At 45.8% G+C, this 17,045-nt stretch overlaps 1 protein-coding gene across 7 annotated transcripts in view; it reads left to right on the forward strand.

Annotated features, from left to right (window-relative positions):
* UBAC2 (UBA domain containing 2) overlaps window positions 1-16,660 on the forward strand; it is a 167,377-nt gene extending 150,717 nt beyond the window's left edge. For 5 of the 7 annotated variants that reach the window (XR_014143885.1, XR_014143886.1, XR_014143887.1 and 2 more), the window contains 3 exons: window positions 3,258-3,380; window positions 11,727-14,899; window positions 15,405-16,660. Coding sequence is in view for 2 of the 7 variants with exons in the window: in XM_081815170.1 (XP_081671296.1) it covers window positions 3,258-3,380; window positions 15,405-15,512 (231 nt within the window). In the remaining 5 variants the exon portion in view is untranslated. The remainder of the gene's footprint in view (window positions 1-3,257; window positions 3,381-11,726; window positions 14,900-15,404) is intronic. The other 2 variants (XM_081815170.1, XM_031026532.2) reach the window with 1 other exon arrangement.
* The last annotated feature ends 385 nt before the right edge of the window (window positions 16,661-17,045 follow it).

A 17,045-nucleotide genomic window follows, 5' to 3' on the forward strand; every position in this document is an offset into this window, starting at 1 on the left:
TTTTTTTTTTTTTTACAATTTTATTTATTTGGGAGAGAGAGTGTGCACGTACGTGCTCGCGCACGCACACACACACACAAGTGGAGGGCAGGGCCCAGGGAGAAGGGGAGATAGAGAATCTCAAGCGGACTCCATGCTGAGTGTGGAGCCTGATGTGGGGCTTGATCTCAAGATCCTGAAACCATGACTTGAGCCAAAACCAAGAGTCAGATGCTTAACTGACTGTGCTGCCCAGGGGCCCCTCAGTTTTATCCACTTTTAGCTATATTCTAATATCCATTATGATTTTTTCCATTTTTGATTTCCAGTGTGTGAATTTTTGTTTGTTTTGTATTAATTGTAAATTTGATATTTATTTCAAATTTAATTGCATTGTGGTCAGAAAATACAGTCTATGTAGTATTTATGTTTTTATGTTTGTGGACATTTCATACAGGACTTAGTACACAGCCACTTTTTGTAAATATTTTATGTATAATAAAAAAAAGTATATTCTCTAAATACTGAGTAAAAGCTATATACACCCACTATAAATAACAAACTTGTCATTTATGTTCTGTATTATTAATTTTTGTCTGATCTATCAGTAGATGCTAAAAATTAAATATATGTCTGATGTTTCCTCTCCTCTATTAGTTCTTTTAATTTTTGTTTTCTATAGTTTGACACCATTGTGTTTATAAAAATAATACTGATGTGGGGTGCCTCGATGGCTCAGTCAGTTGGACGTCTGACCCTTGGTTTTGGCTCAGGTCATGATCTTGGGGTTATGGGACTGAGCCCCACGTTGGGCTCTACACTCAGCATGGAGTCTGCTCGTCCTCCCTCTGCTCCTCCCCCCTGCTTGCTCACTCTCTTTCTCAAATCAATAAGTAAAATATTTTAAAAATAATAATAATACTGATGCATCGCAGTGATTTTTATCTCCAGTAATGCCTGTTTTGCCCTTGAGGTCTAATTCATTTGACATGAATATAGTGACATGACATCAGGTTTCTTCTTCTTCTTCTTTTTTTTTTTTTAAGATTTTATTTATTTATTTGAGACAGAGAGAATGAGAGACAGAGAGCATGAGAGGGAGGAGGGTCAGAGGGAGAAGCAGACTCCCCGCTGAGCAGGGAGCCCGATGCGGGACTCGATCCAGGGACTCCAGGATCGTGACCTGAGCCGAAGGCAGTCACTTAACCAACTGAGCCACCCAGGCGCCCCAGGTTTCTTCTATTAGTATTTCTCTGATACTTCTTTTCCATCAAGTTGTCTATGTTTTTATTGATGTTTTAGGCTTATTGTTGGGGGTGGGTAGGAGATATTTCAAAATGGAGAATTTGTCCATGTATATTTATTATGATCACTAGTATATTTGAATTTCTTTCCACCAGTATCTAAAACAATTCTGTATAATGTCTCTCTTTTTAATTTCCCTAATTTTTTTCAAATCTTTTTTTTTTTAACAATATCTTACCTTTTTTTAGTCTTCCTTCTATATCTTAGTCATTTAAAAACTTCTGAAATTATAGTTGTTTTCAGTTGTTACACGTTTAGGTTTGCGGGGGGCACCTAGGTGACTCAGTCAATTAAACATCTGCCTTCGGCTGAGGTCATGATCCCAGGGTCCTGGGATTGAGCTCCATGTCAGCCTCTGTTCAGCAGGGAGCCTGCTTCTCCCTCTGCCCTTCCCTCGCTCATGCACGTGTGCACACTTTCACTCTCTCAAATAAGTAAATAAATCTTTTAAAAAATTTAGGTTCTTGGGGATCTAATCCTTCTATTTGTTGCGCATACTGAGTCTTACTTATGATGGGTTTTTTCCTCGTGGGTTTTGAATTTTTGATTCTAAGTGTTTCCCAATTGGAGTTTTATCTATAAATCCCATGTAATCCCAGGGTAAGAGAGTGGTCCTCAAGAGTAATTTTACATTTGCTTCTGCTTGGCTCCTCGGGTATATCCAGCTCTATCTCAGAACCAATTCTTACGTAATTTTTGATGGGTTCTTAAAACACATACTTATGTAATTTCAACCTCAGATTTCTCATTTCTTAATTCTCAGACAGGCCAAGATTCCTGCCCTCTCCCTCAGCACGCCTTTTGGATTTGTTTTTTTCTCATCTTCTCTTTCACTGAGGGTGTTGCCATTTGAGGGCTGTGCCTTTATGTAGGTAATGAACTCAGAGTCACTACCTCTTTCAGACCCAACACCTCATCTCCTGAACCCAAATAGATGATAAAACCCAAGTGGGTTCTAGGTTAGCAGGATGTGCTCACCCTTTACCCCCAGCCTTGCTTACTGTTCTGGTTTTCCAGAGCTTGTTTCTCGTACCTTGGGACCTCCGTTTCTTCCTTTTATGTTCAGCTATGCATGTGAAATATTTTTTTATTTTGTGTAGCATTTTTAGGTGTTTATAGTAGGAAAAATTTCATGTTGTCTTAGTCTGTAATTTTCCTAAATCTAGAAAGAGAGATTTAAATTGATAAGCTAAAATATTGACAGCTAAATACATGAATTTTTGAAAAGCATCATGCAGTGCACATTTTTCTTCACATGGTGGTTTTTTTCTTCATTGATGACATAGAATAAGCAAGAAATGACTTTGCCATCAATCTAAGTTATCCATAGAGCCGCCCAAGAGGTCGGTTCTGATCCTTACTTCCAAACTTCTTGTCCCTTTGTATGGGTTTGCCTTTGCATGCTCTACCCTATCCCTCAAGCTGGGTTTTATTTCCACCTGCAAACGCCCTCTAGTAAGCATGCTCAGAATTTACTTAACTAAAAGAAGAAGGAAGGGAGAAGGAGGAGGAGTGGGAGGAGAAAAGGAAGAGGAGGAGCGTTTTAAAGAGTGGCTGTGGAAGCTCCGGGTTCCTGGTGGATTAGCAGTGAATTAGCCTTCTCTCCATGTTGTAGTCCCTGTCCCATCGGGCAGAGCCCCGAGCTCCTCGGGCCAGAGGAGGTGGGACAGGGTCAGTGGGGCTGAGGTTAAGAATGTTTGTGTGCATCCTCCGTTGCCTTCCAGAGCCAAGATGCACAAATAACTCCGGCAGTACCATTACCTTCTTTCTCTCTGGGCTCCTCCCGCATGTTGATTTCATCCTGTTGGTTGAAGGGTGACGTGATACTTTAGGGTTTGGATTGCTTGCATTCAGCAGATCAATATGACATTTTCCCAATCTATGGATGTGACTTCATTGCAAGAGAAAGCCCTTCCAGGCATTAAGATGGTTCTCCTTCTGTGTCTGATCACTGTGGTTTGGTCTATTTTTAGGGAGGAATGATCAATTGGAATCGTCTCTTCCCTCCTTTACGTCAGCGACGGAATATAAACTATCAGGATGGTCGGCGGTCAGAACAACAAGCATCTCCTCCTCTCGAGGTTTCTGAGGAGCAGGTAATCAGTAACACTGGTACTTCTCCTAAACCTGTGTTTCAGACTCGAAGCAGTTTTGCTGAACAAGACTTGAAAGAAATCAAGCATATAAATACAAAGCTTTTGATGACAGTTAAGCTGCTGCTGGTAACAGTGACAGACACTTGGACTTTTATCGGCTACTGTGGGTCTTAAAGTTTGAGGAAGGCATGATTTGAAAAAAAACATTCTGATCACTTATTTTGAAATATATAATACTTTATATATACAGGAAGCCACTGACGTTTGTTCTCTATAAGGGCTAGGAGAGAACAAGACAAGGACAGGGAGGGAGTGGTGCTTCTCTGGGTATAACTTTTGTATGGTTTTGACTTAGGAATCAGGTTAATGTTTTACATATTCAAAACGCAAATCAACAATAGGGACAACCATAAACTAGAAAGAAACAAATAAATGATCCAACTGTATTTTAAATGAATAACATAATCATAGGAGAGATTAATCGTAAATTAATTTTAGTAACTTTTGAACATAATATACCCTCAGTCTAAAGAAACAGAATTGCAAAGAAACCTTAAGCTCTTCCTAGGTGTATGTTCACCGTAGTATGAGTACAGCCATTCTGAAATTATGTTGTATGTGTTGCAGATTTGAGCAAATGAGGAAATAGGTTGATCTTACTATAGAAGAAGGAAAATACAAATTCAGAACAGGGGAGAGCAAGGAAGAACCCTGTGGGGTTGGCTTGGAGTTAGAGGTATCAGCATAAACTCATGATTTGATGTGTGTGTGTGTGTGTGTGTGTGTGTGTGTGTACGTACATGTGTCTTAGCTCTGTCAGCCCAAAGCGATCAGAAGCGATGGCATCCCAGTAACAGTGACCACACCTAGTGCCCAGATCTAGTTTCTAAATATGAAACTGACAGAAATGAGCAAGAGGCTCAAGAAGAAATGAGCAAGAGAAATGAAATGGTGGGTCACAGGCCCAGGGTTGTGAAGGAACAAGATGACCCTGGACCACCATGCAAGGAATTAAGGAAGTGCTTCATAAGTAAGGGAGCAGGCCCCAAGGACACCAGAGCCAGCTTGAGGGGGCCCCACGACCAAATTGGGGACATAAGATTTGAGTATCAAATAAGGACGGGGGCACCTAGCTGGTGCAGTTGGTTAAGCAACTTTTGGTGTCGGCTTAGGTCATGATCTAGGGTTGTGAGATCGAGCCCCACGTCAGGCTTTGCGCTCAGCACAGAGTCTGCGTAAGACTCTCTCTCCCTCTCCCTCTGCTCCTCCCCATACACACATGCACTGTCTTTCTCTCTCTCTAAAAACTAAGTAAATCCTTTAAAAATAAATAAATAAGGACAGTACTTAATATAATCCACTGGACAGGGGGGTAATCCATGAGTTCATACTGATATTAGGAGATGTGTGTGTGTGTGTATCTCCACAAAGGAAAAGGAATGTAAAGTAATAAATAAGGAATGATTGATGGTATTAGAAAATCATAATTTTGCAACTATCAGAGCAAAAATCAATTTAGGTATAAATCATCAATACATGAAGAAGAACGGGCTATTTATATAATCTCAAAGTGTATCTCCCCACAAGTTGCTTATTAATTACCAAAGGAAAATAGTTAACTGTACAGTGGAGAAACTGGACACCAGCTTAACCAAGTTATCAGAATCATTATACCAATAATGGACCAAAGAGGCATTGTGGGCATGCCCTGAAAGGACACATCAGTTATGTATTACGATAAAAAATCCATAACTTTGATCGTAAAGAAAAAGCAGATAAACCCAATTTGAGGGACATTATATAAAATACCTGACCCATATTCTTCAACAATACTGTGGTCACAAGCTGTTCCAGATTAGAGACTAAGGAGGCACATTAACGATCCTAGAATGTGCTCTGTACCAGAAAACATTTTTGGTGAACAGACATGTGAGAGTCAGTTGGTGCAATTGGACTGTGGATTAGATCACAGTTTTATATTAATGTTAAGTGTCAAGGACTTGGTATCTCTATGGACTGTGGCTAGAAAAGAGAATATTCTTGTTAAAAAGTACGCATACTGAAGTACTGAGGAGTAAAGGGACATGGTGTAGGCAACTTCATCTCACCTGTTGCAGGAAAGAATAAGAGAGTGTGGATAAACAGAAAGTAGCTGTGGCAAAGTAATGGTGATCTGGATGAAGAGTAATTGGGTTCTTGGTATTGTTCTTGAAACTTTTCTGTAAGTTTGAAATTATTTCAAACTAGAAAGTTAAAAAGATCTGTGAAAGGAGTTCAGAGCATTGCAATAACAACACTTTTAAATTTCCTTCTGCATATGTTGCTTTCTTCTCATCAAACAAATCAAGGGCAGCATTTCATAGCTGGTCACACTGTCCAGCCCTGTCCCCAGAGTACACAAAGTTCCCTCGGACCCAGGGCACCCGGTCTGAGCGGGCTCCCACTGCCACCCTGGATTAGGCCACCATAATGCCTTGGAAAGAAACCAGTTGAATGTGCCTGATGAATTGATCCAGCTTTTCCCCTCATGACTTCTCACTTAAACTGATCATTTTAGTAGCTCCTCAAGACTGAGAGGTGGAGGAAGGAGTTAGTTCTCCTCCACCTCCATTAGAGAGTTTCTAGAAAAATGGTATTCCCATAGATATGAAAATAAAGCCCAATAACTCAACCTTTTGTAAATATTTATGGTAACAGATTAAAAAATAAGCTAATACTCTCCAGGTAAAAAGAAGGAGAGTTCTCTTCTGTTACTGTTTACTTGCTAGAACCACAAGTCACATTCCTCACAGAGCAGCCATTGAGGATATGAGGTATTTAAAGGTGAGACAGTTCTTAGTGTTGGCACTTTGAAACAAAAGTGTCAAAACACGGCAATGAGGAGAATGTGTGTAATTGAAGTCTTCAGGGTGTTCTAATGAATCATTTTCCTTGATCCTCCCAGAATGACAACAGGTTGACACGTTGTCAGATCCGTTTCAACAACATTTACTTCCTTGCTCTGGTATGAAGAGATGTAAATACATCAGAGGCTGTTTTTAACATATGCTTCCTTATTCACTGATTTTCAGTGGTTGTTTCTTGTGTTTCTTGATTATTGTGAACATGGCCATTACAGGCTGTCATTTCATTAAAACACAGATTCTTCCCATTGTTTGTTATGTAGACTCTTGGCAGTTCCTGTGACAGGTGTTAGCCAAACTGTAAAAGAGAAAAAAAAAATGTTCTTGCCCTCAGGATGTTTACAATAATGTTTAGAAATATATAGTTAATATATATAATCTCTTGGTTAGCTTGTTGAGGCTAGACACTATCTAAAATAATATTTGTTAGTAATGTAATCAAATAGCTTGAATGAACAAGACCTCTTTATGCTTAATTCTTCAATTAAATGTGCTGTATCTTCTTTATTTAAATATCAGAGTCATGCTATTTACTGCACTAAGAAACAATAATTTTTTAAACCAAGAACAATAAAAATGATTGAGGTTTTTCTGATGTAAAAAAATACTTCAGGAATTTTAGTGAGTCCTTTAAGATAGGAAAGCAAGGGATATTACAAGAAAGAATGTGCATCTCTTATTAAATCTAGTAATAGGCATACAGCCAGAGAAAAATTTTGCCACTTTTTCTGCTTTTGCTGTTGTTAAGTTTCTGGATTTTTGGTTCTTCCCAACCTACTTTTACTATTTTTCAACAAGTGGACTCACAACACCTTTGCCAATTCATTGTCCTTTGAAGATGCCATCCCAGCTCCTTCTAAGAATCTGTTGAAACCAAGTGCCACCCTGTCAAAACTCTTTTTAACAATAAAATGTGCTCAAATGTCTACTACCTTAAAAATAAGTATATACATTATTCCATTTCTTTTTATCTTTTTAACCAGTAATTCTCGTATTACACCTATACTCAAAGTAACAATGAAATTTTGTCCTATAAGCATCCAATTTTTTCAAATCAAAGTTTGTCTAAGTTTGTCTTTCTCAAACCCTCCCAATCTTAGGAAAATGACTCTTCATTTTTTTCTTAATGGGATACATGGGTAAAATCAGACTGGGAAGTTAAATGGGACTAAACCAGAGCTAAGGCTCAACAGAGGGAAGGTAAACTGTTACCGATCTCAACGTCCCCCCTTCCAGTCACGCCGCTTTTCCTCCTCGTCAGCCAAGAATTATCACCTATCTGCTCTGCATAAGGTTGGCCACTGGGCTGGGTTCCTGAAATACAGAGATAAATAAAGCATCATTTCCTGCCCTCACATGGTGCAGAGCCCGGGGTGGGGAGCCAGGCCTGGAGACAGCCCCAGTCAACTCTGCACAAGTGTCCTGGGGCCATCGAAACTAAGAGAGGACTGCCAGCGCCGGGGGTGGGGGCAGCGGCCTGTGTCAGCATGTGGTGAAAAGTGCTTTACATGTGGGGAAGCACGGGTGGGTGAGGTTGGAGTGGAGGATGACCTGAGGGGCCGGGCAGGCTCCCCAGCGCCCCGCAGTGCTGCGTGAACTTCCACTTCTGTGTTCCAGGCATTAAGGCACCGTGGCAGGATCCTAAGCAGGGAGTTAGGTCATTGGGTTTCCCTGGAGGGTGGACCACACATGGAGGAAGGAGCGTGTTATAACCATAATGACGTATGTAACTTCTTCCATGCCTGCCCAGGAAATGTGCTTACAGCTGCCTACGAGACTCCGGCCCCGCTGCTCTATAACCACATAGTACGTTTATTATATATGAGACCTGTCATGTGGATTCCATTCCTGTCCTCTGAAGTATTCATTGACCCCAGTAGAGAGAGAATGGCTTTCAGCACAGAAGACACTTCAGTCTTAGCTGGGAAATAGCAAAGTGCGTTTGGTGTGAGAGGATCTTAATCTTAGTGAGGTTCTCTTCTCTCTTTCCATCTCAGGAACCTTCATCCCTGTCACTGTAGAAACCCACCTCAACTCCCAAATACTCAACCCTATACAGACAGTCCCCTCACTAACATGTTATGTATTGGGGGTACTTTGTACTTCTGCTGTGCGTATTTCTAATTGCAGTGAGTTGGGAATTGGTCCAGCAGTGACTCAAGTTTTGTCTGTTTTCCCTGGTGGATGGTGAGCTCCGTGAGGGCTGGTACCATCTCTTCCTGTTTCCCCCGTGGCACGGAGCCTGACACACACAGGGTGCCCAGCAGTGGTTAGAGCAGGGCTGAATGGGAAGGTGTGATCAAAAAAGACTTGTTTCCACTTACAAACGCGTTAGAGTGGTAGTACGTGGGACTTTCCATCTGAACGCCTAGATTAGAAATAGGTTTTCTAAGAGAATACCAAAGCTAAATGTGTTGGAATGAAATATTGCGTGGCAGTCGAATAATTGACCAGCTTTTGGGGAGCCTCATTCTGTTGGGTATTCTAAAAGATACAAGCAGTGGAGCTCATCCAGTCTGTCATGAGGGCCTCCTTGGTACCAAAGTCGGAACCAAGCAGAAATGCAAAAATAAGGGGCCTCTGAGCGGGTGTGTAGCCGGCAAGAGCATACAGTAACCAGTAACCGTTCACTCAGCCAACAGCTGTGATCAGAGGGGTCAGCACTTCTGAGGAGGAGGGGAGTGGTCAGGGGACGGTGGAAGAGAGGTGCACTGATCCCCAGGTGATCTGACTGTGCACTTGCAGCCGGGTGGCCCGGAGGTCATGTGACTGTTACAGGGACAGGGAGGGAAGGGCGAGCCACATCTCCCGTGACTTCTCCGGGGGTGCTCCGCCCGGCAGGCTGTGCACGTGGCCTGGGCAGTGGCCCGCCAGGAATGGGCAAACCAGCATGGGATTGGGTCAGGCATCTTTCAGGTAGGCATCACTTCCTGCAAGTGTGAGAATTTGGGAAGTAAAAATCCCCAAAACCATTTGTTTTTGACGCCCTTAGCGAAGGGGAAGTTAAAGAAAACCACAGTCCTACTTGAACAAAACAGCAGAGGAGTATGTCACTGGGAAGAATTGCCATGCGTTTCATTGGAATGAATGTCCTATTTCACTAGTGTCAAAAAGTAGTTGAATTGCAGGTAGAAGGCCAAGGTAGGGTTTCATTTATTCCCTTGAGTAAGAGTGATCTTGAGCTAGTAGGCACACATGTCCCAATCATGGAGGATTTTTTTTAAAAGGAGAGGAAAACCAATATGGATTTATCTCCATCTCTATAGGTTTCTTGTTCAGCAGGGTCTCTTTAGAAAGCGTATTATGGGAAAAACACATTGGGCCTCGTTTGCCTGGCGAGGGCTCTCCTGTGCTGCCTGCTCCTGGTCAAGTTCCCGCACCCCACTGGCCCACTGGGGCCCTCAGGCCTTGACCGGGAGCCACCGGCAGAGTCCAACACCGCTGGGGGGCCCTTCCATGTGGCAAGGCTAGAATTCCAGTGCCAGCCTCTCCTTGCTGTCCCCTACGTCAGACTACCTCTGAACCTTGCCTCTCGAAAGCCAGGCCTTCCACCACAGAAAACAGGCATCGGTGGTGTTCCATTCGGGTACAGTTAGTTTTTATGAATGAGCGATGTGGAAGACGGGAAAGCGTAACACGCTCTCTGGATGTTAACCCAACTACGCCTGTTTGGTTTTTTTTTAAAGAAATTAGAGAAAAGGATTATTTAGGTGTTTAGACTAGAAACCCTGGTGAACTCTTCTGATGTTTTGTGGTGAGAAGTTTTAGATAGAAGCTTCCCGGCCGTGCACAAGCAGAGGGAGGGTACTTACTGCGCTCCGAAATGGAGAAGGAGTGTTGAAAGGAATGCTTTCCAGAAAATTCTACGGGGCGTTTTTTAAGTTTCCCGAACAGACAGACTCCTGTGAACCTAGCTGGGCCCAGACTGACCGAGACGCCAGGTGCGCACCTGCTCGTGTCTGGGGTCGCAGGTTCTTCTGCCACGGCCGCAGTGCTTTACCAGCTTTATCATTTCGGCCCCAGGCTGTTTAGTGGCGGTCAGTTCCTTGAAGAACTCACATCGCTAAACTGACCCCTTCTCCAACCACCACTGGGCACCTCCATGTGCCAGGCTCTGTGGTTCTGTGTTGGTGGGGACACACGGCAGGCGTGGTCCTGGCCCCGGTGTCACCAAGCCAGCTCACCACAGGCACTTCACACAGACCCCCGGAGCCGCTGACAGTCTGAATGCTCGTTGAATTAATGACTCTCCTGCGCAGGCACAACTTGATTTAAACTGATCAGGGTGTATTTTCGGATTTTTATCTAGTCAAGACTAGAAATGTTACATGGACATTTTCTCTTCCTTTGGATGTTCTAATAGCTGGACTAAAAAGACAGGAAGCAGCCTGTAAAGGAAACAGATTGGGTTTTCAGTGTGATTTAATGTGTTTTGTGGCTAATATATATGCTGTGGATGGGGAAGGAGGTAGAGTATCTGTAAATACCATGATTTATATAATCATCAGAATCGAACATTTGCTAGAATTTATACAAATATAAAGTAAGGTTTTCTAAAAGTCACAGATCATGTGGGGTTTTTTAAGAATTTTATGCTTACCTTTTAAAAAGATTTTTCCTATCTTTTTTACTTGGGCCTCACCCCATTAGTTTTCTAGGCCAGTTCTTCTGTGGGCTGTTTAATCACTAGAAATCTGTAACAAAAATCATCCTTGTGTTTATGTTAAGCGTGGCCGTATTTGGCTATGGCGGGAGGGTTGCGTGTGGGTGAACTTGGCCGCGAGCCCGCCTTTCACCAGCGTTTCACCGGGTCCCTGGCTGACTCTCCCGCCCTGAGACTGTCCTTCTGGCTGCCCCCTGCTCGCTGGGGCCCCCTGCAAACAAGCGTGAGTTTGATTGTTGCGAAAGACACATAAGTTCTTTGACCAACAAGGGATATCAAACAAGTAAAGTGAAAGCAGTTAAAGTGAATGCTGAAAACAAAACCCCAAGGGTGGTTTTGTCAGGGTGTGGGAACCTCTGAACTGAGGCCAAGAGGGTCAGAGGGAGGGACCGCGCACCTGGGCCAGTCCCTCTTGGGTGGGGTGAGAATTATCACGGGGGCAGTGCTTACTGAGCTCCTGTCAGGGCCCGGGGAGCAGGCTGGGCTCTCTCATCCCCGCTGTGGCAACACGGCGAGCCCGCCCTCTTCGTTCCCTGTCCCTCTGCGTCCTGTCGTGTCTGGCTGGTTACTGTCCACATTCCTCAGCCCAAGCGTGCAACTCCGTCGTCCCTGGGGTGTTCACTTACAGATACACCTTCTTAGTGTAATTGTTCAGTTTTTAAAAAAGAACTGTTAGCATGATTTCTACTTTGTAAGTTGCTTCATCTGGTTAAAGTACAGGGTCATTCAGCCGGAAAAATTGTCCAGTCACACTTGTCTTCTCACCCCTAAAAAACGCAGAAAGCTCTGAAGCCAGCTTGGCCGCCGGAGGACGCACGGCCAGCCGCCACCAGCTTCTGCCTGCAGCCGACGCCGGGAGACACCCGGCCCGCTGTCAAAACCAAACTCGGGAGGACGCCTCACAGGCAGGGAAAGCTGTTCCCCCGGCGCCGGGCCCGCTTCCGTACCTAGGACGCAGCCGGGCTGCCGCAGACCAGAGGGGTGCCCTCTGGGGCAGGCAAGCGCTGGGCCGGTGCTGCCGCTCTGCCTTGGTGGCCCGTGTGGCCAGCCCGTCCTCGGTACCTTCTGGACTCCAAACCACATTCAGAGTCTGTGCACGGGAGACTCAAGGACCGGCTGGGGGTTGTGGCCCAGCTCCCTCACGGCTCACACACCGTCAGCTCCAGACTGTGAATCCTGATTTGTCAGACAGATTTATTCCCACTGGCCAGGTACGCAGAAGCAGCCTCGTTAGCTCTGCTTGAAGTCCTAGAGGTGACAGAGTGGTGACCGCGAATGCCGCGTTTGGCACGCTGTTTGAAGTCGTAAAGAACGGCCACGGTGCTGGGCGGTGTTGTGTTCGTGGGTAACAGAGAGAAGGCGGTGGAGTGGCCCACCCCCTCACCGGCCACGGTAACTCCACTAAAGAGGGTGGTTCTGAACCGGAAGTCACTGGAATAAACATCATTAAAGCTTCTTTCAGTCCAGGGAACAACGTAGGAAGGATTGCCTGCATTGGACGTGCGTCCAGCCCAAGTCCCAGAGCCTGTCTCCCCGAGCGTGCTGGCCGGGGGTGGAGAAAGCAAGGCGTCGTACTCAGTTTGAAGTCCCCCCAAGGAAACAGGGAAGTGTGGATTCTGGTAATCACATGGCAAAATTGATGTTTCATGTCTGGCAGAGCCTAAAATAGATGATCAGACAGATGACTTGAGTGTTAAGAAGAGTGTTGTGGTCTGTAGGCACCAGCCTTCTCCTGCTAACACAGGATGTCATCAAGACATCTGACTACATCTTGTCACTGTAAGGGATACATTGGTGACATGTGGAATGGATAGAAACAATATGAAGTGCGTTTTAAACTGGTTAAAAATCTCTAAAACAAACTGTTGGCTAGCCCCTCAAGAAGCAAGGGAGTTCTGGGCGCTGTCTCTGATTTTTCCTGCTTGACATTTTCATCAATAATAATTCGAGTGACCTTGTAGAGGTTTGCTAATCACATTTGGGGATGATACAGTTTTGAGGGAGCTGAGTAACCTAGGAGACAACAGAATTTAAACTGAAATTAGTTTTGGTTGTCTGGGAAATGACCAGAGGCCATTTAACAGAGATGTGTGTGGTCCTAACCCCAGAAGAGCAAATACAACCTTCCAGGGTAGGATTTGAGAAGCGTGGCTTGAGAGCGTTTCAGGTGGAAATACCTGAGTGTTTCTAGCAGGCCACACGGGTATGATGTGGTTGCACACATGGGCACACGCGCGTGCACCCTGCAGACGCACTGCCCTGCTGCACAGGGGGCTGGATGCTAGGCCGGCGGCCGCGGGCGAGCACTGACGGGAGCGCTGTGCTGGAAGGCGTCAGGTCCGGAGGCGCAGGAATGAGGAGAGCAACCACGGCCCTTGTCCTCAGAAGGCTCACGGCACAGTGGTGGGGAGCGGTCCTCCCTACAATTACAGGGAAAAGTCACAACCATGGTGAGCACAGGACAGAGGTCGCTGGAGCCACAGAACTTCTCTGGGGTTCCTTCCAGTCTGGGAGAATGGGAGAGGGCCGGGTGCGCCCAGAGCCAGCGGATGGAGAGGAGCTAACCAGGCCAAAGGAGGAAGCACCAGCAGTGATGACTCCAGGCCAGACCAGGAGTCGGGGTGCCAGCCTAGAGAAATCAAGGGGGGTGGGCAGCCTTCAGACACTCGAAGTGCTTCACGCAGAAAAGGGAATAGGGTTGTTTTCTGTTATTTCAAAGGGCAAAATTAGGACCTTTGAAGTCCCACAGATGGCAACTAGTGAGAGGCAGATTCTTCTTTGATTGAGGAAGAACTTTCCATCTTGGCCAGTAAGTGGGGAGTGTTTGTGATATTCTGGGGAAGGTGGTTCTTTCCTTGAGTAGGAAATGAAAGCAGAAGATTCCTGCCATTCTGTCCACACTGTCCATCAGCCCATGGCCTGGAGTCGGCCGTTGCCTGCGGCACCTCAGGTCTCCCACGTGTGAGGGCCATGCGTCTCGCTCACTCGCTTGCTCACGGACGGCCCTCTCCCCAGGCCCCAACGGTTCCCTTAGAAAACAGGAGTCAGATGTCTCTGACCACAGCCCACAGTAAGCAGGGTGCACAGCATCCATATGTGTGAATATGGAGAACTGAAATGATGTTTTATGGAAGACAGACCCTCACTACAGGCATTTTTTCATGCTAATCCTAACCCACCAAGCGTTCATGACACACTAATGAGGGATCACAGCCTCAGTTTAAAAGACAGCAGCTAGAACCCAGCTTCTGAGAAGTGGCCCCTGCCTGTCGGCTTCCTCTCCACAGGATCAGCCTCTCTCCCTAAGGCTCCTTGAGGAGTGAGGGCTCTGGCCGTGTGGGCAGCCTCCTCCCCTGCCACCTGCCTGGCTCTGCACCTCCTTCCTCCCTCTCCTCCTCCCTTTGGCCCCTCGACGCCCTGCTCCCCCCGCGCACTCTGCCCACACACACCCTGACTCCCCTAGCTAGGGAAGGAGGGCAGTATCAGGCCCTTTCTTTCCATTTTTGCACCGAGTGCATTGTTTTCTGCAGGAGAGATTAGAAATGGTGACAAAGTCCTCAGTCCACAAAAGCCTCTTTAATCTGCATGTGGTGAAAATCTCAACAGTTTGTGTCATTTTTCATTATATATTACTGCAAATGTATATTTCAACCTAAGTACAAAGAATAGATTCCTTTGGCTGGTCTGGGGCCATAAATATTTTTATAATACATTTTTAAATGGGAAAATAGGTTACCAATAAACTTTAGTGGCACTGCCCACTTCGTTGGAAATTGTATGTGAAAGGACAGGAAACCTCTGTATTCACAGATTCAGGATTTGTGGTCAAGAAAATGCAAGCCTCATCCTCCCTGCGCTTGGCCAGGCCTCAGCCCACTCTGTGCGTGTGTTCTCTGCTGCTGCCCAGGCCAGGAACTTAGCAGATGCTGCAACTCATGGGGAAGCTGAACGGGGTGTGGGCATCCAGAGGACCTCCTCTGGCTGGGTGATTCCAGGAACCTGCACACGTTTTTGTCACTGGTGACTGCCAGCATCAGAAATAGTCTTCAGTTAAGTGATGGTTCACATGCGCAAGGAAGCGTGCCTTGAGAAGTTGTTCGCAGGAATCCGATTTGATACTGAAGGAGTGTGCAAAGGCGTGTGAGCGCAGGGCGGCTTATACAGACGGGCTCGTCCACCCTCTGCTCGTCCTGGCAGGTCGCTCGACCCTTGGGTGCTCGTTCCTTGTCTCTAAAATGAGGATTAAAGGAGATAATTGGACCTATTAGCTATATGTTAAATGTCTTTAAAATGTGCCCGTTCAAATTTTTTTTTAAATAACATTTCACGCTAAAATGAAAATTAAGGTCTTTTTTTTAAACCTTTCCTACAAAACTCTCACGAGGAACATTTTGGGGGCTGGTGGGTTAGTAGTCGAGTCGCCAGCCTCACCGGGTTTCTGGTTGTTTCTGTTTTCAGGTTGCCCGGCTCATGGAGATGGGATTTTCCAGGGGTGATGCTTTGGAAGCCCTGAGAGCTTCAAACAATGACCTGAATGTGGCTACCAACTTTCTGCTGCAGCACTGAGGGTCCTGGGCGGCTGCACAGGGACTGGCCGAGCGGCTGCGCACCCACAGCGGGCACGGCCCCGCCGCCGAGGCAGCCCGGGCCCCCGCGCTTTCCTGGGCGGACGTTCTCCTGTGCTTTCGCGGGCAAACTGGTCCCCGCCGCTCCTCCCTTAATTCCAAGGCCATTACCGGTTTAAAAAAAAAAAAAAAAAAAAGTCTCGAAAATAAGTTTGCCATTAAATCAGCATGTACTTTCTATCTTTATTTTTTTATGGGGCATTTTCCTGAGTTTGGAGAATCATCACTCATTCCTGATGTGTTTAAAATGCATTCAAACTGCAGATTTCTGTAAGCAATTGAATAGCACCCACGATGGGAAATTACTGCTATTGTAATATTCTTTGCACTGTAATGTGTCAGCCTACATTGTATCTGGTCATAAATGCCATGACAGGGGAAAGAGGAATGTTATTCAGGAAGAGGGTGGCAAAATACTCCTGATGGACTTTTCTCATCACTGTTTTTTTTCCCCCACATTTGCTTTCAAACCCCAGTGGCTGCTCGGTGTCCACCTTTCCTAGGGGTGATGAGCAGTATGGATCTGCTGCACTCAGTCTTGGCCAGGCCTGAGTGAGGAGGGAGAAACGGAGAAGCAAATCCTACCCCACACGGTTCCAGCCCATTTCAGTCCAGGGAATCTTTCTAACTCCTTCTCACTTCCATTAAAGAAAGTAATGATAATCAAGTACTGATGCAAGGTTCTGGAATACTCTATGAAACTTAACTGCGGTTCCTTTTACTCAGAATATGTACAGTTAGCCTCTCAGGCTGGGGGTGAAAACAGGACAGAGCAGGGGGTCCCCTGGAACGGTGCGGGGGCCCAGCCCGCGTGCTCAGCGGCACACCCAGTGCGGGCCCAGCCCTGGAGCGGTGCGGGGCCAGTGCTCGGGACGTTGGGGACGGTAGCATGAGGCACAGGAAGGAGCCACAGGAAGGAGCGAGGCAGAGGTGGGCCATGGTGAGCGGGAAGGGATCTACAGCAGGGGGACTGTTGAGATCAAAGGCAATTATGTGACTCTCGTGTTCTGCAAAAGGAGCAGAAATGTATCAAATTGATGCAAATTTGGACAAGTGTAATACTTATAATAAAGTTTTTAATGTGTTTTACTTTGTGGTATTTTTTTATTAGACTTAACCTAAATAAAACTTTGTTCTAGGCTATATACTTTACCAGGAAATTTTTTTTTTCTTTTTTTTGCCAATGCTCCTCTTTCTTCAGAAGATTTGGGTGCTTTTTTTGGAAGTGAGAAAAGCCCCTTTGTTCCTGTAAGACTGGCCCCGTGAGGCCCCATCCTTAGGCTTGTTGGGGCCCTCGGGCTGCTCAGAATGGGGGGTTGAGATGACTTTCTAGGAGCCCAGCTGGTTGCAAGCACAGGCCCTGACTTGCTCTGAGTCTCCCCACATCAGGGTGTAAGGACGGCGGTCCACGGGCAGAGCGTCCCCAGCTTCGGTCACAGGCCAGTGGCTCGTACGAGGCAGGCTGAGTGCACCG

The sequence above is a fragment of the Leptonychotes weddellii genome, chromosome 3, assembly GCF_054177405.1.
Source record: "Leptonychotes weddellii isolate Sample4059 chromosome 3, ASM5417740v2, whole genome shotgun sequence".
NCBI classification, from domain to species: Eukaryota; Metazoa; Chordata; class Mammalia; order Carnivora; family Phocidae; genus Leptonychotes; species Leptonychotes weddellii.